At 32.1% G+C, this 25,511-nt stretch overlaps 2 protein-coding genes and 1 long non-coding RNA gene across 13 annotated transcripts; all 3 read right to left on the reverse strand.

Annotated features, from left to right (window-relative positions):
- Positions 1-425: 425 nt before the first annotated feature.
- On the reverse strand, positions 426-17,546 carry LOC114183119 (calcium-transporting ATPase 9, plasma membrane-type-like). Of its 11 annotated transcripts, none has more exons than XM_028070011.2 (33): positions 16,908-17,546; positions 16,712-16,828; positions 16,585-16,624; positions 16,355-16,458; positions 16,130-16,261; positions 15,951-16,040; positions 13,511-13,580; positions 12,258-12,328; positions 12,100-12,183; positions 10,068-10,145; positions 9,917-9,988; positions 8,085-8,168; positions 7,897-7,979; positions 7,696-7,804; positions 7,565-7,620; positions 7,407-7,449; positions 7,231-7,314; positions 6,993-7,130; positions 5,385-5,450; positions 5,206-5,304; positions 4,887-4,997; positions 4,429-4,596; positions 3,641-3,700; positions 3,271-3,435; positions 2,992-3,108; positions 2,779-2,877; positions 1,845-1,982; positions 1,499-1,599; positions 1,354-1,399; positions 1,118-1,249; positions 884-991; positions 728-819; positions 426-648 (listed from the first exon to the last, which is right to left on the reverse strand). In XM_028070011.2, the coding sequence occupies exons 1-33, from the start codon at positions 17,076-17,078 to the stop codon at positions 534-536; spliced, it is 3,243 nt and encodes a 1,080-aa protein (XP_027925812.2). In that variant the 5' UTR covers positions 17,079-17,546; the 3' UTR covers positions 426-533. The 11 variants fall into 11 exon arrangements, 6 of the variants coding, with proteins under 6 accessions (XP_027925812.2, XP_027925811.2, XP_085529918.1 ...); XM_028070010.2 differs by having other exon boundaries at positions 884-1,012; XM_085673792.1 differs by lacking the exon at positions 3,271-3,435 and having other exon boundaries at positions 884-1,012.
- LOC146886579 (uncharacterized) lies at positions 10,153-11,923 on the reverse strand. The gene is made up of 3 exons (XR_014995322.1): positions 10,720-11,923; positions 10,495-10,534; positions 10,153-10,399 (listed from the first exon to the last, which is right to left on the reverse strand). It is a non-coding gene; the product is annotated as an uncharacterized LOC146886579 (long non-coding RNA).
- A 1,590-nt stretch (positions 17,547-19,136) lies between the features above and the next one.
- Positions 19,137-25,076, reverse strand: LOC114183120 (uncharacterized). The gene is made up of 9 exons (XM_028070016.2): positions 24,689-25,076; positions 24,482-24,598; positions 24,288-24,377; positions 23,110-23,206; positions 22,764-22,906; positions 20,443-20,545; positions 20,137-20,249; positions 19,823-19,908; positions 19,137-19,481 (listed from the first exon to the last, which is right to left on the reverse strand). The coding sequence occupies exons 1-8, from the start codon at positions 24,776-24,778 to the stop codon at positions 19,855-19,857; spliced, it is 807 nt and encodes a 268-aa protein (XP_027925817.1). The 5' UTR covers positions 24,779-25,076; the 3' UTR covers positions 19,137-19,481; positions 19,823-19,854.
- Positions 25,077-25,511: the final 435 nt, after the last annotated feature.

The raw sequence follows: 25,511 nt of genomic DNA on the forward strand, positions 1-25,511 counted from the left end.
AGAGAGAAAAAGGGCGGAAGTGAGCATGATTCCCTTGTCTGACTGTAATGCATGTAATGTACAGTATAGTAGTGCTAATGCCTATTCACTAGGGATTATTTTTTTAATCATTTTTTAAAGCTAACATTAAGGATGATGGCAGATTCATTCATTATATAACAATCTTCTATACATTAAATTAGGATTTCATAAAAATGTTTATTGATTAATTTATGACATTGTTTTAAAATTTTCAAAATGCTGATATCCTGATATGTTTCTTTGCAATGTGAAAATTAGTTGAAGTCATATTTAAAAAGATAATATCTAAGCCTGAAAAATGTAGATATCCTTGTTTGATTTTTAAGTTGATCACATAACTAATAGACTTGATGTAAGTTCTTTCCATGTTTAAATTCCCTTAAGATATATTTGAGAAGAAAAAATTGATGTCAGTTATTAGGATTTATATATTTATGACAAAATCATGGTCCTTACACATTCTAGATGAAGAAGTAATATTGTTAGATGTGAGTTATGAAGTGGAAGTGATCCTATCGTTGTGCATGGGACTTGGACTTTTTTAATTTTCTGAGTGACTTGGAGAAATATCGGGACAGTGGTGTTCTGGGAACTGGGATCAACTTTCCAACAACGGCAAGAGGCCAGCTGTTGCAATTAAATCAATCAGCTGGTTAGCTAGCAAAGTAATAATTGCATATGAAATGAGGGTAGAACTTTAACTCACCTTAAAAACCCAATACAAAGAGAGGCAAGCCACAACTTCCAGCTAAGCCTCACCGTGGTTGTGAATTTTCCAAGGAACTCGATGATGATTATCTAACGATTGTTAACGCATTAGTCTCAGAAATATTGTAACACATTACTTAACAAGAGGATTCACCTGAAGCACAAATGTCATTCCAACAATTCCCATGAAAAGACGGTTCTTAGTCACTCCCTGGAACACATTCATCTCTTCTGGTTTTCGAGCATTGAACTCGTTGAATATCTGAGTTGAAGCATTGTAAAACTACTCTTCAATAAGAATTCAATGAATTAAAAACTTACATTATTGCAACGGGAGAACAAAGGGGGGTTCAATCCGTCAATCCCAGACAAGAAAAAATTTACGTACTTGGCTAAAGACGAATGCGTTGAAAATTAAAGTATTCTTCACTTGTATGGTATGGACTGTGGAATCCTCATTACGTAGAATACTTTCACCACAGAAGTTAAGAATCAGAAGAACAATGACTTGATAGAGGGCCTGCAATGGCAAACTATATATAATTAAATGGTAGGATCTAAACAGCCCTATATTTCTCTGATGATCTTAACAAATCTCTCTATAGAATTAAAACATATTTTTACCTGCACGAGCAAGTTCCTCCACATGATATTTGTTATAAGAGGTTCCCTGTAGCCAAACATAAGATCGTAGTAAGCCGAGTGTTTGCAATGAAAATGAGCATAAAATGATAATGTGACGCATGCATTTGAATCAATCAAACCAAACCTTCGGCCAACTGGTGATCTGTGCATAAGGCTGTCTGTTGGAGGTTCCGTAGCCAGCGCAAGAGCTCCAAGTGTGTCCATGATAAGGTTGACCCACAAAAGCTGTACCAAACAAAGAGCATTTAGATAGGAAACCAGTATTTATGACTCATAGATCCATGTTCTTTACTGCTTTTTTTAGTGCCGTTCTTCAACTGTATTTTTATTAAATTAGTGTACATCATTGAAAGAAAATGTTATGAGAAAATTATTAGAGAATCCAAATTCGACTCTATATGTAATTTGAATCATACAACTTCAAATAATAAAATATTCAACTAAATTAGAGAAGAAAGAGGGCACCATACCTGTACAGCATTTAAGGGAACATCACCAGAAGATATTGATGCAACAACATTTATTACAAGAGCCGCAACATTAACAGTGAGCTGGAACTGAATAAATTTCTGGATATTTGCATATACAGAACGACCCCAACGAACAACCTACACAAAGTGAACAACAGACCTTATATAATTTATAAATCAGACCAATCCACTAATGCCTCTGTCCAAGCGAAATAAATTTATCACTTCTTAAGCCAAAATCAAATTACATCGATGGCCTGTTTACTGCCCATGGTAAATTAATTACAGTCAATTATTTTCTTGCAGAAAAGGTAAAATGAACACAGATGATAAAGTAATGATAAAAATAAATTAATAGATAAGCCTAGTTTTATCAATTTTAAATTTATTTTTATATAAATTGTAGTTTTAAAGGGGGTTTCTATATTGTAAACAGTTATTAATAAATTTCTAAAATTCATTTGATTTTTCATTAAGTTATCAATAACACTAAATGACATACCGATGATTCATGATTGTCTACATTAATTTAGTCTAATAAGTCGTAGCCCAGTAAGGAGCTATTTAACCATTTATAGGAATTGATTAAAAATCTAACAGTTTTAGGAAGCTATTGAACAATAAAAGCTAGAGAAACCATGGCTAAAAATGTATATGACTTCATAGTTGAGCATGTGAAATCATTTACCAGTGGCAGACACAAAAAAAAAATGCAATAATACATTCTCTTAAATCTCACAGGAAGAAACACTCTAAGATATCATAACCAATAGATTAGGAGTGGAACAATATAAGAGAGTTTAACAACATTTTCGATCTAAAACTTTAAAACAATAAGATTTTGGGTCTTTTCTCGTAATGTTGCTCAACTTGCCCATTTTATATAGTGTAGGACTCCAATTCAAAGTAACTCCTTGATAAATAATAAGTTTACCTTTACTACTGATGCAAAGTTATCATCCAAGATAATAATATCTGAACTTTCTTTTGCAACTTCTGTTCCTTGGATGCCCATAGAAAGGCCGATATCTGCCTAAATAACAAAATAGTAGAACACAATATCAACTATAATAAAGAAATTAACATAATTGATGTCAAATTATTTTCAGCCTAGAGAGACCTGTTTATATCCAAGAAGTATACAGACCTCATGAAGTGCAGGAGCATCATTGGTGCCATCTCCTGTGACAGCAACAACTTCACCACCTTTACGTAGTGCTTGCACAAGCATCAACTTGTCATTAGGAGAAGACCTCCCCATAACCTATATGTATATATTAAACAGTATATATTAAACATGCGGGGCATTTGTTCTAGTATGGGAAACTAGCTTGGACAATTGAAAGACTGGTAGAGAATTAATAATATTATCGAATATTTATTTAAGGAACGAATATCATAAGGAATCACAATGAAAGAACAATACTGTTATTTTTTTTGCAACTTGTTCCCTTTCGATTTCAGATAGTTCACGGAATGACTTCCCTTCAATTATATTTGGCTCAACAGCCTCTTCAGTAGACGTCAGTATTCCACACTCCAAAGCTATTGCTTTTGCTGTTTGAAGATTGTCACCGGTAACCATGCGTACCTGTTATTTAGTTCATTTCGTATATATCGGATTGCATTGATTTTATATTTTGGAATATGGGTAAACACTCACAAAAGTTTTAAAATCAGAACCTCCATGAATAACATTATCATTTCAATGAACAGAAAATCTAAATATGAAAATACCTTGCTATTGAATCAATATAAAAACTATACTCCTCATCAAACATAAAATTATACATTACCTTAACGCCAGCTTCAGTGCATACTTTCACAGCTTCCTTGACTCCAGGGCGACAAGGATCCTGAGATTATTCAGATTAATGTAGTTACATGAAGGATTAAGGACAATAGTTTTAAGGACAAAAGTAAGCGCCAGAGCATACAGTTCGTATAACAATAATATGACAATACCATGTTAAAATGTTTATATAAGAATACTTTCACCCTAGAAAATTGCAATCTTCATTAAAATGTAATATTTAAGCAGGCAACCTATCAAGTGAGAATATGAGAATAACTCAATCATTTAATCATACTTTCACCACTTACTCTCACTATATATATATATGTGTGTGTGTGTGTTTCTGTGTGTGTGTGTGAGAGAGAGAGAGATATTGAAACTAAATCATGATCGTCTTATGAAAAGTATGGAAGATCATTACTAAAGAGCGTCTACTACTTGTTTACATGTGTTTGTCTTAACCGTATTAATAATTTTCTGATATTCTTTTCCTTAGTTTTATATATGGAGAACACACAACTCCAAGTGTGTGTGCAATATATGTTGTGTTGACATGTACCCTCTTTATAGAACTTTCTCTTATAATACAACTGTTTTCTTTCATTTTTATTCTTGTGTTTTTCTTTTCATTGTTGAATGAACCCAACAATGCGTTATGAGCATATTTATCAGGGAACAAGTCTTTCTTGTTGCCCTATTTATTCAGACAAATGCAATATAGGACAAAAACAAATTTCATCAACTATAATATAGCACATTTTTAACAGTGATCTTTTATTTGCGTTCTACCTTTATTCCAACGATAGCAAGCAAGACCAACTCGTGTTCTGGTAAGGACCACTGGTTTAATTCCTCCTCATTAGATGGAACTTTTTCGATATCATACGATCTATATGCAATGGCAACACAACGCAAGCTCTGTGCAGCCATGTCTTCGATACCATTCTTGAAGAATATCTGGAAAATAGTGCGAATATTATCAACTGCTACCAACTGCTACCAGTCGCTAAATTTTTGGAAAAATAATGGTACCCAATGTATACTTGCATAAGTTGGCATTGGAGTGGCTTCAAAAAGACTCATTGACATGGATAAGGTGACTCGGTGTGGTAGCATTATATATGATTTTAAACTTTGGTCAGCTATTAACCAAAAGAAAATGTCTTCTTTTTAATCACCACTGGTTCAGTTCAATGATCGTAATTCCCTCAGTAAAGTTTATATCACATGAAGCTGTTGTTACAAACCTTCTCTTCTTCAATAGATTTCAAGTGACCATCAGAATCAAGATATTGAGTACATGTTCCTAGAACTATCTCCGCAGCTCCTTTCCAATGTACATGTACTACATTGTCCGGCTGCCAAGCAAATTACATTAGTATTTCTGATTATCATATTAAAGATAATGAAAAACACTCAACTGATATGATTCAACACAAACAATGATTAAATAGATTCAAAATGAGAAGTAAAGATTGAAAAAACATGGGATCGATATTTATGTATCACAATACATGCAAAAAAGAAGAAGCGATGAGTTGAAAAATAACTGTATCAAATGATTACCAGTTTCACAGCAACACCACCTCTCTTTTTCGCAGAGTTGAAGGGGAAGACATGGAGAATTGTTGAATTTGATCTAATAAAATCAAAATTCATCCCCAACTGCGACGAGGATTCAAAAGATAAGTTGATCACCTTCAAACCCATTACCAATCAAAGACAAATAAAAAAATGGAGTGTACCTTCACTGCCCAAGAAAGAATTGCCTTCTCTGTAGGAGATCCTGACACCTCCATCTCTCCACCATCCTACCAAAGGAAATGCATACACACAGAATATACTAATAAATAGATATCAACACCAATAACGGGTCTTTTTGAGAGAATTCATCGGGGAGATACAACACTATTAAAACACAAATCATATCCACAGAGGATATTGACACAATTTTTAATCCAAAACTTAAGATAATGGAACAATGGGTTTATAGGTCTTCTACCTTATATGTTGTTTAACTTTCTTATTTCTAACCAATGTAAAACTTATACTGAAACTTGCAATCTCAACAATAAATAACCATCAATTTTATTACCATTCACAGGAAGATCAGTGTGATCTCATAGTAGTGAAAACAAATCAGTAAACCAAGCATCTTTAGTGTAGCTTATAAAAGGTGTTTGGTTCATATTGGTGAATACAAAAGAAACTGGCCACAATCACAGTACAATACCCAACTAGTCTTAGACATATTAATCATAACTCCAATTTTAAGAGAGTAACTTAAGAAGGGCTTTATCTGCTTCAGCTGATAATATGTCCCATGGGCAGTATATGTCAGTTCTTGCAAACGAACAGTCATGTGACTGTTAGTGTTTTACCCAATTCTAAACCTTTAAATCCTACATATAAATACGTAGACTCTTTGCTTCTGGTCTTGTTATGTTATCTAAATTCAATGAGCGTAATGGAAAATATATTAACCGAGATTTGATTTAATTTGTAAACCAAATCTTTTGCTTAAAAATTTTTAAAAATTACATGGATTTCATTGTTTTGTTCTATTAAATCTGATAAAATGTTACAGAAATTAGTATAATTTTAAAATAATAATATAAATTGACCAACTTACCCATAAAAGCTAGTTAATAAAATAAAATATTTAAAATATACATTTCTTTTTTAAATTTATTTGAATTCTATTTCTATAGTAAATTCCAAATACATAATTTAATTTATAAATTTAATAAACTTACTTCATGCTAGATTATATGAAACTATGTCTGACAGCAAAAATATTAAGTTGCAAAATAATAAATATAAATTGACCAATTTACCCATAAAAGCTAGTTAATAAAATAAAATATTTAAAATATACATTTCTTTTTTAAATTTATTTGAATTCTATTTCTATAGTAAATTCCAAATACATAATTTAATTTATAAATTTAATAAACTTACTTCATGCTAGATTATATGAAACTATGTCTGACAGCAAAAATATTAAGTTGCAAAATAATAAATATAAATTGACCAATTTACCCATAAAAGCTAGTTAATAAAATAAAATATTTAAAATATACATTTCTTTTTTAAATTTATTTGAATTCTATTTCTATAGTAAATTCCAAATACATAATTTAATTTATAAATTTAATAAACTTACTTCATGCTAGATTATATGAAACTATGTCTGACAGCAAAAATATTAAGTTGCATAGATGTAGGGGTACACTGTAGGTTCTAGGTATAAGAACAAGCAGGAGATTTTCCAAAAATCCGAGGGATAATATACGAAATATCACATCATTAAAAGAGAACTGTAGACATTATTGTCAACTAAAAAGGCATACCTTAGGCACAAAAACATTGCCAGTCGTATTTTGTGCAATACCCTCATTTATCAGAGAGAGAACTTCCGGATTCACTTTTGTCAAGTCATCTGGTTGATTTAGTTTCTTCCTCCCAACATATGCCTCTACTACAGTCATCTATAATCCAAAAATTTGTAATCAAATACTGATAATTCAAGGATTCAGGTAAAATGAAGTAGGAAAATGCAGATACAGGTGTTCTGGCCCCAGAACCCACCTCATTTAAGGTCAGCGTTCCAGTCTTATCACTGCAAATTGTTGTAGCAGATCCCATAGTTTCGCACGCTGACAACCTTCGCACCTGCATAATAGTTATAAAAGAACAAAAAGAGCAAATTATTAAAAACTTTAGAAGATACTGTGGTGACTGTTGGAGCACAAAAAGATACTTGCCAAAGCTTTGTCTGCCATCATTTTCCGCATCGAATATGCCAAACTATCATGAGTGTGGCCAAGGAAGAAAATTACACAGATTAGAATGAAACATCATGCAGCTTAGTTTTGGCTATATCTTGTGTTGTACAATGAAATAGTTATCAGCATTTACTTACGTTAACATAACTGCTAAAGGTAGACCTTCGGGCACTGCAACCACCACAATTGTTACCTGCATGGCTATATAATTAGTTGAAAAAACTACTACAAAAGATGTTTCTAAACAAAATTCAGAATTCACACTCACTGCAATGGTAAAAATTTTGATGACTCCGTCTATTATTTCACTAGTACTGGTCTCTCCAGCAACAAATTGTACTTTTCCATCTAAATCTTTCGTGTAGCCAGAGAAGTATCTAGCATTCCAAAATTATTACATAACTAGTTAAAGTTAGCACCGATCTTGTATTAGTAAGTTCAGAACAGCAAAAGAGCAGCTGGTGTTTACCTTCCTACGAGGACAGCAAGGACACAAACAGCTACAGTAAGCCCCACTATGCCAATAAAAGTAGCCACTCCATTCAAACGAACCTATTAAACGTCCCTAAAAATTTGTTAAGTTTAAATGTGATACCAGTTTTTCTTTAAGGTACATCTAAGGAACAGTTATTGATTTTAGATACGGGTGAGAGGAACCTGTAATGGAGTCTCTTCTCCAGTATCCTCTGAGATAGTTGCCATCAACAGTCCCCACTCGGTATTTATACCAACACCAGTTACCTACAGATGACATTATAGAATGAATCAGGGTAGTAGCATTCTGAAAATATTTATTTCACGTGCAAAATATATGCCACTAGAATCATGATAAAGGTGTAAAACAAACTTCTACATATCCATAAGGAGCATGAATGGCAAAATGACAATTAAATTTCAATCAATAAATAATTGATACGAAAGACTTAAATTTATTGCAGCAAAAAGACACAAACAATCTAATGGAATATTAATAAAAAGAAAAAAAATAGTAAAAAAAGTTGAAACCAATGAAAAATTAATTTTATATTTTAGCAAACAAAAAAATGTTACCAATTATACTTCTGTTGATCAATGTAATTGTTAAAATTATGAAAACTAAGGTATTGAGGGAGGAAAAGGTGAGAATAAAATTTATTTGCAGTGTATTGACGTGTGTTATTCAATGTCACATAAAGAACACAATGTAATCCTTATTTAAAGTTGTTCTACAATTTTAATCAAAATAACATAAGATTTTTATTTTTTTACGAAAAGAAGGATAAGTAAAAACTTATCCTGAGATAAGAAGGAAAAGAAAATTTTGGCAACCAAAACAAATAGTGATGGAAATTATACCAAAATTGCCCCTCAAACTCAGAACGAGCTGGTGGAACCAACTTGAGTTTAAAAACCAATGTACGAAAGCACGCAAGGTCAAATAGGATTGGTAGAGATGTCGTGAGACTGCACGAGGGAAATTTGGATTCTCTCCGGTGTTGTTCCTTCAAAACACTTTGATATGCACGCTTTAAAATATATTAAACACTTTTTATAAAATATCAACTTAAGTGTATTTTGACGGCTCACGAGAGAGACAACCAAAAACAAGCAGAAAACCTGGACTGGCATGAGAGATAAAGAGAAGTCAAAATACATTTGGAAGTGGAGACAGGGCCATACTATACATGAGAGGGTTAGACTTATTTGGATCAGAGTGTGTAACAAAGTCAAATCATATAAGCTAACAAAACTGCCCATCTACTAAAAGATGGGATAAAACAAAGCAAGTTTTGAAACGCCAAGCTCAAGCAGAGCCAAGCTACAGAAGAAAAAGGTCAAAGTACATGTAACAGAACCAATATGCAAAATAAGGTTGAAATAGAACCATTCTGTGGAAAGAAGTTGGACTGTGGCAACAACGCATTGCGAAATAGTTTCCTGAAACTGAACTGAAAGTGACAAAAACTCACAAATGAGAGATCACTGTCCAGTGATAATTAAGATTCATAACTCGCAATGATAGAAGGAAGGAATTATTCTCAAGATAGATACAATAACTCTAGTACTACATCTAAACGATGAGGAATTGAATTGGTGAATATTATTCAAGGCGATGTAAATGATAAAAATAATAATCCTTGTTTATGATTGTACTAGACTCATAATCCTGATTACATAAGAAAATAAATCATAGGATAAGAAAATCAAGAAATTAATCCTGAGAGTTACTAAGGAAAATAGAAATATGACAATCACACCAAATAATAACGTTAGTATGGAAATATGGTAACATAATCAACAAGGTAACGCAATCAGCCCTCTTATAATCAGCTGGTATGGCCAGACATCACCAATTTAAAGAAAATATCAACATGCATGCTGCATAAAATCATAATGTAGCATGTGAACTAACTTCTCAAAGCAGAAAGTTTTCACGCTTACGTCAACCTATACTCTGCCCATCAAATAACACACAGACTTGCATAAAAGGGTGTAATACCACATCATACCAGCATAGCGCCAATTCCATCTACTACTTTGCAACCAGACATCAAAAAAGGTGCTTTATGATCCTTGTGAATCTGCAAAACGTTCATTGCTTAAAAATAATAAGTATTAAAAAACTAATAGTTAGGTCATTAGAAGGTATGAACAACATACAATCTTGCTTTCACCAGTCATACTGGATTCATCAATGGCAAGAGAGTGACCAGTGATAACAACTCCATCGGCGGGAACCTGACGACATCCATAGAGTCATTTTTTTCCATTTACGACTCGGATTAAGTAACACACACGTTTTAATTATATTCAACGAATCAAGACCAATTCTATATCCACTTTAAAACAAAAAGACCTTAAATTTTGAGATAAACAAAATGAAATAATGTTACAACACAAGAATCACAAAAATCTACATATGAAGTTGTAGGTATGTTACAGGAACGAAGAATCTGCAAAAGAACGCTTTTGGATGCGTGACCAATGCGAGCCTGCCAAAGATTAAAAGGTGAAAAAGACTTAGCCAGAGTGGTATTGTTAACAGAGGAAGCAGAGACAGGTTGCAAAGGTGGAAAGGCGTAGATACCATCTTTAAGACTTCCTTGAAGAAGGAGCTCCTTCGTTACCTGGTGTTTCACATTGCCAAAATCAGGAAAGAATTCAAAATACACATTGTTGTCTCTTGCAAATTTTGAGACACTAAGAAGATTTTTGTTGAGATGTGGAACATGTAAAAGATTACGCAAGATAAACTGAGATTTAGGAGAAGAAGAGGAAAGAACAGAAGAACCAGTATGAGTTATGGATAAACCTGAGCCATTTCCTAGTTTGATTTGTTCACTACCATTGTAAGAAGACTTTGATGAAAAATTTGATGGATCGTTATTAACATAGTGCGAAGCCCCGCTATCCCAGAACCACAGAGAATCAAGAACGGTGCAAGAAACAGATAGATGATCATCAATCTCAGTATTGGAAGAAGGAACCTGGGAATTGTGGAGTTGAGGTTGAGGCTGAAAATCGTGGTTGAAAAGATGCTGATCAATATATATATATATATATATATATATATATATATATATATATATATATATATATATATATATATATATAATATATTTGTATTGTTGTGTACTCGTGGAGGTTGAAGAAAATTGCCAAGATTGACTAGAATTGGACCGATACATGTTAGAGCGACCTCCACGAGCGGCTGGGTTTCTGGAATTGGTGCGTCCAGAACGAGTATTGGATCTTGCGCGGTTTGTGTTGTTCCAAGAAGCAGAACTGGCATGAGTTTGAATGACTGGATCAAGATGTTTATGCTTCTCAAGACGTTCTTCCTGAGCAAGAAGGAAGGCTTCGATTTCATCAATGGAGTAGGGATCAAGACGAGAAAGAATTGACGTGACCAAAGCGTCATATTCATCAGACAATCCATCCAAGATTGCTTCAACATGATCTTCATCTGTACTTTTAATCTCCATAAGATAAGTGGATATGTTTCGATCTTTCTTGGCAGTCTTTAATTGTATTTTGAGTTTTTTGATTTTGCCCCTAGATTGGCTAGCGTAATATGTAGATAGTTTCTTCCAAATGGTAGCAGAGATATGCAAACCTACCATTTTTGTAAGCATGGTGTTTGGCATAGAACCAAGGTACTTTGGGTTGACGTTTCCAGTGGCAGCATCAGCGAATGTGAGAAAACGTGGAGAAATATCAGACCCATCAAGAAATTTCAAGATCTTGAGGCCTTTAATGGTAGCTAATACTTGGTGTTGCCAGACAAGGTAGTTTTCTTCATCTAACTTGATGGAAACAGGGGTGGTGAAGGTGCAAGGAGTGAATGTGGGGTGGGTGGAAAAAAAATCTGATGGAGTTACAACGGAAGCGGAATTTTCGAAGCCATGGTTCAGAAGTGAGTTCTTGAGACCATGTTGAGAGAGAGAAAGAGAGAGAGAGAGAGAGAGAGAGAGAGTGAGAGAGAGAGAGAGAGTGAGAGAGAGAGAGAGAGAGAAATGTTCTATTATTGAGTGACAAAGGAAATAAATAGAGTTCATGCAGGCATGATAACCGAAACGGTTAAACAGATAATAGCGCTCTGTTAACAAAAATCAATTCTACTATACCCACTTCAAACCAAACAGACCTTTATTTAGAAAAAAAAACAAAATGAAATATTTTTCAAAATCACCTGATCTCCTATTTTAAGAGGCACTAGATCACCAACAACAACATCAAATATCGATATTTGTATTGTTCTGCCACCTCTAATGACCTGTAATGAGTTCAAGAGCACATGCTCAGTTTAACTTCCACAAAATTAATGTTTAGAAGCATAATGGTACATACCTCTAATTTTATGTTCTCTTTTTCTGCATTCAAGTTCTGAAACTGCAGAGATTGCCGATAATCACTTACAGCTGGCAGAAAAAAAAAGACAAGTAAAAATATGTAGTTATCTTTTTACATCCTAGTCTAATTTTTTTATTTATTATTAGTGAAAACATGTGTATTTCATTGTTTTTTACTATATTTAAAATTTATTAAATTATGAAATAATTATTAATTATTAAATAAAAATAATAATTTTTATTATTTTTATTAAAAAATAAATAAATAACTTTTATAACTTTTTATTATGTAAATAATTTTCTATTATAAATAATTATTTGAATTTAAAAGAGTTACTCAAAAAGAAAATTAAAAAAATATTTTTTTAATTTGAATGATTACTTAAATTTAAAAATTAGTTAATAAAAAGATAAAATTGAAAAAAAATATTTACTTAAATTAGAAAAATAGTTATTTAAAAGGTCAAATTAAAAAAATTTATGAACATGTTTATTAATGGATAGATATTTCTTTCTAAAATTTATTTTAATATGAATAATTATAAATGAAAGATATTAAAAATACATAAATTGTAATAAATAATAATTAAATGATATTAAAATACTTTTTCACTGAAGTTATGAAAGCTTGTAATGATTAAAGGGTTTTATTTTATAATAGATAAATAATAATATTAAAGTAAAATCTCATGTACTTATAAATAGTTTAGGTTTCAGAAATAATAATGTTAAAAAAATCATATTTATTTATAAATAAGTTAGATCTTAGATTATACTATGTTTTTTTATATTCGGATATCTCATTATCACCAAAATACAAATATATTATTATAAAAAGATTATTTCAAAAAAGTATTACTTGATTTGAAAGAAAAAAAAACTACTATATCTCATATTGCTTTTCATCAAAATCTTAAATTTAAATTTGGTTCTAGTAATTAATATTAGAACTATTATTATGATTAATCAAAATTATTTCTTTATTATAATATTTTATGTAATTATTATGTGTTTTTAATTAAAATAAAATCATATATGTATCTCTTTTGATTATTACGGAAAAATGGCCCAAATATTATGTTCTCGGTAGATGTAACAGTTAATTAGTGACGTTGGCATATTAAAGAAAGTGTTAATTTCCAACTGAATATATCCAACCCGAGGCTTAGCCCACATACATGGACAAGTATTTGTTTGCGGAGATTGGAGATTAAATTCATCCAAGCCAAAAGAATCTGTTAACGAAATTACCTGTAACTATGATGACAAGAAAAACAGCTAAAGCAATGCTTCCTCCGTCGTACCACCCTTCTTCCAGGCCCTGGTGATTGCCAAAAAAAAACGAAAAAGATGAACATTCTTCAAATAAAATATCAATATCAATCATAATGAGAAGCATTACAGTGCACCAAGCACCCTGGAGAAACACAAATTTCCTAATAACATTTCAAATGTTTTTCTTTAATAATTATGTAATATAATTTATGCTGAAAATGATAAACTTTGGTTTTCTATCAAAGCTATAGAGGTATTGATTTCCATCATACCACCACTGACACTTAAACACTATAATAGTACTAAGATACTTAATGGAAAGTTTATGACTTCTCTTCTATGTTTTACAAAGTGAAAGTAATTTTTTTTAGAATTACTTTTGTGCTTTTTTTTTTCTAGGTTACTTTCATTCTTAAAATGTTTTAAAGAAATTATTTTTGAATAAGTAGTCTGTCTATCTTAGTATTCATATATTGATTATTATAAAGATCTTCGAAATAAAAACTATAATATAAAATTAAAAGGGCTAAAATACAAAAAATAAGATCTCTCAAAAAAATACTAAAATACATGAAATATCATATCCCTAAAATTAAAAATATCATGTGTATCAGATATATTTAATAGTAAAAATTATTTCTATCATTTATGACTAATTAATCTTATCCTATAGTACTCCCTTTCAAGGTGAGGCATGGATAGTTAAAATTTAAGCTGCTTTTTGTCAAGTATTTTAGTCGAGATATTTGCATATAGTTTTAGTATCACATGTTTGCATAAAAAAATAACAATCTAATTCTATGTGTTTTGTACGCTCATAAAAAATTTGGATTTGAGACAATATGAAAACTAGATTGACAAGCACAATACAGTTTAATGGGTATGGAGCGGATAACACCAAGATCCTATACTCTAGAAGAGTTTAGAAGTAACAACTATCATGTATAGAAATTCAACGAGGAACAAGAAATGATATGTTGCTTCTTAGATTTCCACAAGACATGAGATTGTTCGAGTGTAATAAAATAACTAGTGATGAACCGTCAAGTAACATGACGACTCGCCCAATCGTAGGCACACTAAACACAAACGGAAATATCACAAGAAGAACTAAGAAGGAGGTCCTGCTTGATATTACTCTTGATATAGTGCATCACACACAAACACTCACCATAATGTTCTTATATGAGGGGATGTTGGAGAAATTGAGAAAGTGAATGGAAGGCAAAACTTATCTCAAGGCAAGTGATGGTAAGATAGACAAGACAGCCTACAAGTCGTCGATGACAGGAATTATCATTATAGGCCTGATCACGTACAATAGTTAATTTATGATTTTGATCCATGGAAAATGCAACTCGTTTTAAGCCACGTTCACTTAAAATATCCATAGTAAATTTGCGTAGACTAAAAAATAAATCAAAAGAACGACGAGCAAATTCAATACTGTAAAGTATTTAAGTTTGCATCTTTCACTGGCAAGGAATTAATTCCCTTCTTGCCAAAAGTGAGAAGAGTAATAATCCAATTATGATTATTCTCTTCAACTTGAATTTTAAGTTTCATAGTCTGTTGCCAAAGTGCATCCTTCATCACCTCTTTAAATGACATGGTTCAATAGTACTATTGACAGCTACTGAGAATTTTTTTTGTTATATATAAAAAATATTGTTGGTAACAAAATTCTCTGGGATGTAGGAAATACGTGAGGAAAAATTGAAAATAATATATATAGAAGAGGGTGTAATAGTATGACATTGATAGTCTTTCAAATAAGTTAGTTTTCGATGAGTTCTACTCATGCTATAGAGAGACAACAATGATAGAGACAAATGGTGAGAAGAACTTCCCTCTCACCCAACTCCAGGTCCCGTAGGAATATAATATCCAAAGATGGGACACCAGAATCATATAAATGAAATAATTAGCTTTCGAATACATAATATATTAATAAAAATAATTATGACGAATTCACATTATCTTGCTATCTCTCTGCAGTATGTCAGGCTCAAGTATGGCCGTTCATATTATATTTACTTGTGATGGTAATTATTTAAATCTGACAAACTTGGTCAGATTTATTAAATTTTTCCACTAAGTTTATCTCCTATCAAGAGAATGCCTCAAACAGCCTAAGCTAAAAAAAACGTTGCTCTTGTTACCTAATTTCTGGTATAATTGAGCAGAATTGAATTTACTTGTAGCTGTTCATAGATATCTCATTCCTTTTCTCTCCACCTATGGGTTTTTAAAAAGTAATACTGTCTTTACTTATATTTCTCACTTGTTACTATTTCGTTGGGGTGATTTAAATCAACCAAACTTCATATTTTTCCTCTGAAAAAGGAACCTATTACCTGTGCTCAAATTACTGTTTTGATGTATGAGAATTAGAAAATGAGGGTGTTGGTCTCACCTCTGTTTTTATTCCAAGTACCAATGACACCACAGCTGCTATAATCAATATTATAAGGGTAACATCTTGCCAAGATTCCCATAGAAACCCCTGTAAAACGAACATGGAGAATTAATAGCAGCACAGCAACTAATTGATCAACTGTAATTTGAAATAAAAATGGGTGATAAAGAATGCACCCAGAAACTTTTTCCCTTTTTCCGAGGATATGTATTGGTTCCAAATGCATTCTTCCTCTTTAATATATCAACCTCATCTCCACTAATCCCTCTATCGGGAATTGATTTGAGTAAATTTGATAAGCCTTTAACCTGAATAAGACAGAATGAAAGTATATTAGCAAAGCAGATGACTTCATCAAAATGTATAAGGTGACTGGCTCGGCAACGTTGAAGTAGACTTGCCCCTCCATATTGTTGTAAAGCAGAAATATTCTGATTCTTAGCCATTGAAACAAGTTCTTCGAGCCCAATTGTGTACTCACCAACTGAAGTTGGGGCCGGCGCTGCTGCTTTTGGCAAGATTGTTACCGTATATAAAATCCAAAATATTATTAAGTGACTACGTGATTGTATGAAATTAAAACTGTGGATTATGAGAGAGTATACTCACACATACATTCATGCATACATACCTAGTTCCCGTTCACCAGCCAACCTGAAAAGCAAAGCTGCCTAATGCAAGAATTGAAATGATAAGAAAAAACAAAGAGAGTGAGTTAGAATTGGGAACGACATTGGTTGATAAACATTGTGACCTACTCTGATGACTTGAGCGTGGGATCTAATCATGTGTTTCTTTTCCTTTTTCTCGTCTTCCTTTTTCAAGTCAAGAGTGTATCTAAAGCGCCTGGACGCATTGAGCACGAAGGATGCTTCCTGAAAATAACGAATGAATAGATTAAGAGTGAGGGATGGAATACTACTACGTGGGAGATGTGAGGAGATAGATGCGCACTCTCCAACGCTTGAGGGACTCGGTAGGTGCATTTTTTGTACTCGTAATATCAAAAGGATCGTCGGGATCAGCGACCAAGTCGTCATCGTCGTCGTTGTTGACGGCGACAGCGACAGTGACGGCATGATGGCCATTGGAGGAAGAGGTTGAACCACGCGAGGTGGAGCTCATCGTGTTGCTCCTTCTACTCGTCTCTCTCTATCTTACCTTTGCCTTCACAATCACTGTTCAATTGAATCCAATTCCCTCTGGAACGACGAATGCAGGCTTGCTGTGCGTGGTACCGTCCTTCCTTCCCCTTCTCTGATTCCAACCCATTCCAATGATTCTCTCTCTCCCCCTGTTTCCCAATTCCTATTGTTGGCCAATACTATTGCTAGCATTGCATCATCTCCATGATCATTCACATCCGTACATTACCTCTCCAATTTCTTCTAAATATAGAATCATCAATACAATTTAATCTATAAATTACGCTCTCCGTTCTCGCATCATGTTACTCTCAAAACCATTAATTAAATAAAATTGTGGAACAGAAGAGAAGATTAAACATCTTCCCAGTTTCGATCATACTACTTCCTGATGAGAGCAAGTATCCATTTGTGGAAGAGAAGAGAATGAATGAGTGTATGTAACGGACAAAAATTGAATCCCACACCAAACACGCCCTTTCCATTCTATTAATACACAAAAATAAAATTAAATAATTATATATTTTATTAGTTAACAGAATCATGAGTATTTTATTCGTTTTAAAAATTATGCTTGATATTTGTTTGGTGTTCTTTATTCTAAGAGATTAGTGGAAGTGATTTTATTGATGAGGTAACTATTAAAAATTGAAAACCATGAATATGTCAAAGTAAAGTTGCTACACATATGTCTAACATTTTTTTCAACTTAGTAATTTTAAATATTGTAATTTTATATATATTTAATTAAGTTTTAATTCTTTGATTTTGATATTTTTAATTGAATTTATAAATACTATGTTGCTTATTTAATATTAAAAAGGTTCATATTTTTCAATTGAATTTCTTGTGTTTATTTTATTTGTTAACTAGTTATTATATTGTCTTATCATCTTATTGTCTCCATATATAATTTTGTGTTAATATTATACTAGGTTGAAATCTTAATTTGGTTCTTTTATTTTCATTAAAAATTTAATTCAATTACACTCTTCATCTTTATTTGGTTCATTTTAACTTTTTAAACAATTAGATATTTTTATTACATTGACGTTAAAATTTTTTTGTAATTTATATATTAAATCACTAGATCTACAAAATAAAATTAGCTTAAATATTTTAAATAAAGTGATTTGATATATTAATTTTAACAAAAATCAAAGACTAATCCAATGAATAGAATCTAATTAAATATTTTTTTAAATAAAAGATTAAATTGAACAAATAAAAGTTAGATATCTAATTGAATTTTGTATAAAAATTAGAAGAATATAAAATATTTTAACCGACAACTAATTATTTCTATTTCATTTTAAACCGCTTCATATTTTCTAAAAATTCAAACATGAAAAATATCCCATATACTTACAAATAAAAAGAAATGAACTTCTAGAAAAGATAGTATGTTTTCTAACCTTTTCTAATAATCCCTATTTTGCTCTTTATTTTTAATTTCTCTCTTTTATCATATTCCTTTTCGGAATCTTTACTCTCTCTTCTTTTATAACCTTATCAGCTTCTAACATCCCAACAACAAAAGAAATTTAAACAAAATTCTTCGTAAATATTTTCAGAGAAACAAATAAAATAAACTTCTTTATAAATTAAAATCATTCTTTATATAAATGAAAAATCAATACAAGTTGTATGAAAATAGTTTTACAAAATTAATTTATACTTAAGTTAATTTTATCTTATAAAAAAAGTACTTGAACTCTTTATTTATCTAGCTTAAAAATGTTTCAAAGAGAGTCTAAATGTAACCTTATTAGATGACATTTGATGGGAATTCCTAGCAGCTTCCTTTCAAAAAAAGAATATGTATTCATTCCACCAGTAACAATATATTATATGATCTAAGGATAAATTAATTTTATCTTCTTTCGTTCGGTCTTCATTCTTCCCAAAAACTGGTTTGCGCGTTTTTCCTTTAGATTTTGGAGTAGGTAAATGCATGACCATATAGTTTGTCACAATTAACAGTTTTCTATGACACAATACAATTATGATAACCAAACATACCCGGAACAATATTACGTTTAAAAACCTGAAAAGGAAAAATCTAAATTGGATTATAATATTTTGCATAAAATAGAAAAAAATAATGCAAAATAAGGGTGAATTGAGGGTTACAAGCACAAACATAGTCATGCAACAGGTACAGGTTTGCAGGATCTGCAATTTTTTTTCCTTTACATTCCACCCCAAACAACATCAATTCACAAAGTTTCTAGCTGAAGTATAGCATATTTCTTTCATAAGTTTTCTGTAAAAACAAACGACACCCACGTGGTTGCGCATTGCCCAAACAGCCATATTGGTGGGTGATCACTCTAAACGACCAATGTGATCTACTAATGTGAAATGAACCATGGAGACAAGCCTGTATAACAACAAATTCAACAATGTGACTCTGGAGAATGATGCAATGAAAGTAATTCTAGAGAATAATGTAAGCAAAGAACAAAGAATATTGGTTCGAACAATGGGGATGTACACATAATAATGCACCAAGAATGTTCGTGAAGGATGATTTAGACGGCTACCATCGGCCTTTTAGGTTAAATTAGAAATTGAAAATAGAAACAGAAAGCTTGCCACATTTACTTTCTAAGTACGTACATGTATTATGATAGGGGTAACGATGAAACCGGAGTTTCAAACCTAACATCTAAAAAATGAAGAATTGAAATTTTAAAGAGAAAGAATGGGATACGCATATACCAATTAGTAAAGGCCCAACATCCTTAGCTCTGTCACGTAACTAGAGGCACATTCTTTACATGCTCTCGATCTTTTACCACATATTCCTGAAATTGAAGAGATAAAAAAACAAAATGAAGAGTTGAGTAATTGCCTAAAAAATTTCATAAAAGATAAAGGATATTCCTTATATTGTAAAAGTCAATTGTAATCAGGAACAAAAATTTAAATGATGCATTTCCCTGAAAATAAATATCTTAGGACCAAAAGACTTGTTTAGATGCAGTCCTATTACTAGTTTTACACGACAAACTTCGGTTTTTCTGGTAGTATACCTTAGTCGATTCTTGTTTGGCAAGAACATGATAGTGGCGTTCATTGATTCTTTGGCCACATAGTATGGCTATGAAGAAGCCATAGAGCAATCCCACCAAAACAATGGCTAGAACTGCAAAATAGAGAAATACAAAGAGTTTCCCATATCATACAATAATGTCTTTAGGCTAAGATAGTTACAACCGTTCATATATACCATTAACTTTACCAACTTAGTGACAAACTAAACATCCTAGCATTAAATAGTCACAAGTCAAGGAAAAATCTATTGACATTGCCATGAAATTTCTTGAGAGGGTATATACCAGCCATTGTATCAAATCCAAACGGATGTTCTTCATAACTAAACATTTCCCTCAGTTCATCTCCATAAAATTTGTACACAAGCACTCCCAAGAAAGCAACAACCTGTTAAAGTTATAAAAAGATGAAGCAACAACCTGTTAAAGTTTGAGAAGGTAAAGCAATAGATAATCTTTCAAGTGTATATTTTACTAAATAGATAAATTTAAAATACACATTAACAGTATCTCATCAAATAATCTCTTTGAATGGGCATGAATATTCAAAGTCTTTCAGATCAACTGCCATAAAACTCTTAAGAAAAATTCCTGCACCATTACTTCCTTTTACAATTTCACAGACTGCAGATTTTGAGTTGGGTTAGGTTGAGAATTTAATATCAGAATCAACAAAGACATGGCAGTGACACTTCACCCAGAGTAACCAACCAGGGTTCAGTTTCCGTGAAAGCTATACGCAATAGGAATCACTCATGTAACATGAAAACTGTTATATGCCTTCCGAAATCAACTTCAGGCTCCTTAGGTTACAAATTTTAATAATATGCCATGTACAGCCACAGTATGGAGTCCTGTAGTTAAATGGCGACACCATGATGAAATACTGTGGCAAATTTTTGCCAACCACCTTAGACAATTTATGAAGGGAGGACTGCTATGATGGCACCATTGGCCGCAATGGTGTGTTTATATAGTGGCATTTGGACCTTCTGCAATCCACCATTGATAACATTGATAATGACTAAGGACGTTAATTTGCCATTAGTTCAAATTAGGGAGCAAGGGCAGAGGTTCTTCTTTTGAGCGTCCCTGCCCACCTGATGGCTACACATCACACTAACAGCTTAATTAAAACTTAGTCTCTCATATACCACTTTTTTGAGATTATGGACCTCTAAAATATTCCAATTGCACGGAGTCCATCAAGTTTTCCCCATTGACAATCAAGTCTCTTCATCTTGATTTCATCCAATATTTAACGAAATTAACTAAAGTTGTAAACTGGACGTAACATTACAGTAAATAAATACAATAGGCCTGTTAAAAAAACAGAATATTTGAACTACATGACCAAAAGGGCACATTGAGCATTGAGTGTATTGATTTAATTGTCAGGTTGACAATGCTTGTAGGTAAATTATTATTATTATTTTTATAATAACAATGAACAATAAATGAAAAGTCTTTCCATTGTGGGAAATTTAATGACTTCAAAGGAAAGTTTTGAAAAACATGCTATAATGCCACTCTAGCAGTGGAGCAGTATGAAGCAGCCTCAACTCACTACAATGGTTGCCATCGTGGAGTGGTCATCGCACACAAAATTACTACTTCAAAAAGCAGTGCTATAGAGACATCAAGTGTAAATTCTGTAAAAGCCCTCAGAATGGGGACACAGGGTTTTTTGAGGATTTATTATTGGGATTTCAGTTTAAAAAAATGAAATCTACTACAACTGTAATAATCGAAAAGATAATAAATAAGGTGAATTTTGAGGATGATGATGACTGGTTACTATCTACAAAATTTGTATGACTTTTGGTGATATTTACTTGTATATTCGGTTTAAGACATCTATGATTTTGAGGATGATGATGACTGGTTCCTATCTAGAACATTTCAGTATTTTTTATCATTTTGAGAATTAATATGTATATGTAGTATACAGTATACATTATAAAAACTACATAAAAAAAATTCAAAATAGCTTCATCCCACTGCAACATTTTTGCGGTTAGCTGCTATGCACTACAATTCAAGATTTAAAACATTGGGTAAATATCAGATAAAATCAAGGTTCATGGACATAATTTTAAATGATAAAAAACTTGAAGGATTCTTGACACAATTGAAACCTAAAAGGAAAAAATTGCACAATATAAAATACTGGTGGAGTAAAAATGCAATTGATCCAAAAAAAAATTACATGCAATTTTTCAAAAAAAAATTGAACATAATCCTTTTCAATCATGTTCTGTCTCTTTGGCTATCCCAACTAAAATTTATTTACATTCAACCAGACTAAAATGCTTGCAATATGCTAGATCTATCAATGGTTTCTGGAAGAAATTAGAGATGCTAAAAACATTCAATTACTTATGGGTGTTTCCTTAGTTACAGTGCTACTACGAATCAAGTAAACAAATGGAATTGAGTTTTCGTAAAATGATTTGTACCATCAGAGAGGAAAATTGTTAGCTAGAACTTCTTCCTAGCATCGTTTCAACTTTTCGCAGATCAGAAAATGAAACAATTGATGACTACAAATAGTATTGCATCAGCAAGAGCTTAGTACCAATTTTGCAATATATCAATATGCGTACCAGTTGAACAATTATGAAAATGAATGCATGATCCCTAGCAACAAGGAACTGAAATTTTAATCTCAACCACCACCGATCTGGTGGGACATTTGCACGTAATATGAAGAAGCCATAGAGCAATCCCACTAAAACAATGGCTAGAACTGCAAAATAGAGGAATACAATGAGTTTCCCATATCATACAATAATGTCTTTACCTTAAGATAGTTACCACCGTTCATATATATCATTAAGTTTACCAACTTAGTGACAAACTAAACATCCTAGCATGAAATAGTAACAAGTGAAAGAAAAATCTGTTAACATTGCCCATGAAATTTCTTGCGGGTAAGCAATGGGTATATACCATCCGTTGTATAAAATCTATACGGATGTTCTTCATAACCAAACATTTCCCACAGTTCATCTCCATAATACACAAGCACTCCCAAGAAAGCAACAACCTGTTAAAGTTAGAGAAAACAACCTGTTAAAGTTCGACAAGGTAAACCAATGGATAATCTTTCAAGTGTATATTTTAATAAATAAATAAATTTAAAATACATATTAACAGTATCTCATCAAAAAATCTCTTTGGATGGGCATGAATACCCATAAAGTATTTAAGTTTTCATCTTTCAATAGCAAGGAATTGCCTTTTTGCCAAAAGTAAAAAGAGTAATAATCCAAGTACGATTATTCTCTAGAGCTTGAATTTCATGTTTCATAGTCTGTTGTTAAAGGATCCTTCGTCGCCTCTTTAAATGACATGGTTCAATAGTACTATTGATAGCTACTAAAAAATTTTTATGCTATAAATAAAAAATATTATTAGTAACAAAATTCTAAATAGGATCGGAAACCTGAGGAAAAATTGGAAATTATATAGATAGAGGAGGGTGTAATAGAGAGACAATAATGATAGAGACAAATGGTGAGAAGAACTTCCCCTCTCACCCAGCTCTGGGTCCCGTAGGAATATAATATCCAAAGATGGGACACCATAATAATATATATATATAAATAAATGAAATAATCAGCTTTCGAATATATAATATATCAATAAAAATAATTATGATGAATTCACATTATCTTGCTCTTGCTATGTCTCTTTGCAATATGTCATGCTCAAGTATGGCCGTTCATATTAGATTTACCTGTGATAGTAATTGTTTAATCTGACAAAACTTAGTCAGATTTATAAAAAATTTTCGGTAACATTCTATCAAAAGAATGCCTCAAACGGCTTAAGCTTAAAGAAAACGTGTTCTTATTACCTAATTTCTGGTATAATTGAGCACAATTGAATTCACATATGGTATTCATACATATCTCTTTCCTTTTCCCTCCACTCACGAAGCATGAAGTAATGAGTTCTTAAAAAATAATACTGACTTCAATTATATTTCTCACTTGTTACTATTTCGTTTGGGTGATTGAAATCAACCAAGCTTCATATTTTTCATGTGAAGAAGGGACCTAATATCAGTGCTAAAGTTACTGTTGTGATGTATAAGGATTAGAAAATGAGGGTATTAGTCTCACCACTGTTTTTATTCCAAGTACCAATGACACCACAGCTGCTATAACCAAGATTATAAGAGTAAGATCTTGCAAAAATTCCCATAGAAACCTCTGTAAAACGAACAGGGAGAATCAATAGCAGCACAACAACTAATCGATCAACTGTAACGGGAAATAAAGATTGATGATAAAGAATGCACCCAGAAACTTTTTACCTTTCTCCGAGGATATGTATTGGTTCCAGATGCATTCTTCCTCTTTAATATATCAACGTCATCCCCACTAATCCCTTTATCGGGAATTGATTTGAGTAAATTTGATAAGCCATTAACCTGAATATGACAGAAGAAAAGTATATTAGCAAAGCAGATGGCTTCATCGAAGTGTAAGGAGACTGACTCGGCAAGTTGAAGTAGACTCACCAAGTCGTCATCGTTCGTTGTTGACGGAGACCGCGACAGGTTCATCACACCAAGGGTGGCCGCTGCCAATGGTGACGGCGAGATGGCCATTGGAGGAGGAGGTGGAGCTCATCGTGTTGCTCGTTCTACTCATCTCTCTATATTACATTTGCCTTCACAATCCCGGTTCAATTGAATCCAATCCCCTGTTTCCCCATCCCGATTGTTGGCCAATGCTATCATCTCCATCGTCGTCGATTCACATCCGTACATTACTTCTCCATTTTCTTCTAAATATAGAATCATCAATACAATTTAATCTATAAATTGCAATCTCCATTCACGCATCATATTAGTCTCAAACACCATTAATGATATAAAATTATGGAACGGAAGAGAGGATTAAACATCTTACCAGTTCCCATCATATTACTTCCTGAACAGTAATCATGAGAGCAAGTATCCATTTGTGGAAGAAAAAAGAACGAATGAGTGTAGGTATAATGGACAAAAATTGAGTCCCACGTCAAATACGCCCATTCAATTCTACCTATACACCAAAATTAAAAAAATTAAATTAAATAATAATATATATTATTTATTAACAGATTCCTAATTATTTTATTCTTTTAAAAACTATGTTTGATATCTGTCTGGTGTTCTTTATTCTATTTAAAAATTGAAAACCATGAATATGTGAAAGTAAAGTTGCTACACATATGTTTAACATTTTGCTCAACCTATTAATTCTAAATATTATAATTCAGTAGAGTTGTAGAATGGTGGATAATTTTAATATTGTAATTTTATATATGTTTAATTAAGTTTTAATTTATTTAATTTT

This window comes from Vigna unguiculata, chromosome 5 (assembly GCF_037176805.1).
Source record: "Vigna unguiculata cultivar grain cowpea cultivar isolate G323 ecotype 2 chromosome 5, ASM3717680v1, whole genome shotgun sequence".
Classification (NCBI taxonomy): Eukaryota; Viridiplantae; Streptophyta; class Magnoliopsida; order Fabales; family Fabaceae; genus Vigna; species Vigna unguiculata.

Bases quoted from the DNA above. Each gene is read 5' to 3' on its own strand.
- LOC114183119 (XM_085673790.1), bottom strand. From the start codon at position 17,078: ATGAGCTCCACCTCGCGTGGTTCAACCTCTTCCTCCAATGGCCATCAT. The intron at 12,184-12,257 runs GTATGTACCATT...AACTCATTACAG, and splicing joins AAGAGAACATAAAATTAGAG to GTCATTAGAGGTGGCAGAAC. The intron at 3,436-3,640 runs GTAATGTATAAT...ACTAAATAACAG, and splicing joins GCACTGAAGCTGGCGTTAAG to GTACGCATGGTTACCGGTGA.
- LOC114183120 (XM_028070016.2), bottom strand. From the start codon at position 24,778: ATGGCCATCTCGCCGTCACCATTGGCAGCGGCCACCCTTGGTGTGATG. The intron at 23,207-24,287 runs GTGAGACTAATA...TAACTTTAACAG, and splicing joins TACTTGGAATAAAAACAGTG to GTTGTTGCTTTCTTGGGAGT. The intron at 19,909-20,136 runs GTATACTACCAG...CTTCAATTTCAG, and splicing joins CCAAACAAGAATCGACTAAG to GAATATGTGGTAAAAGATCG.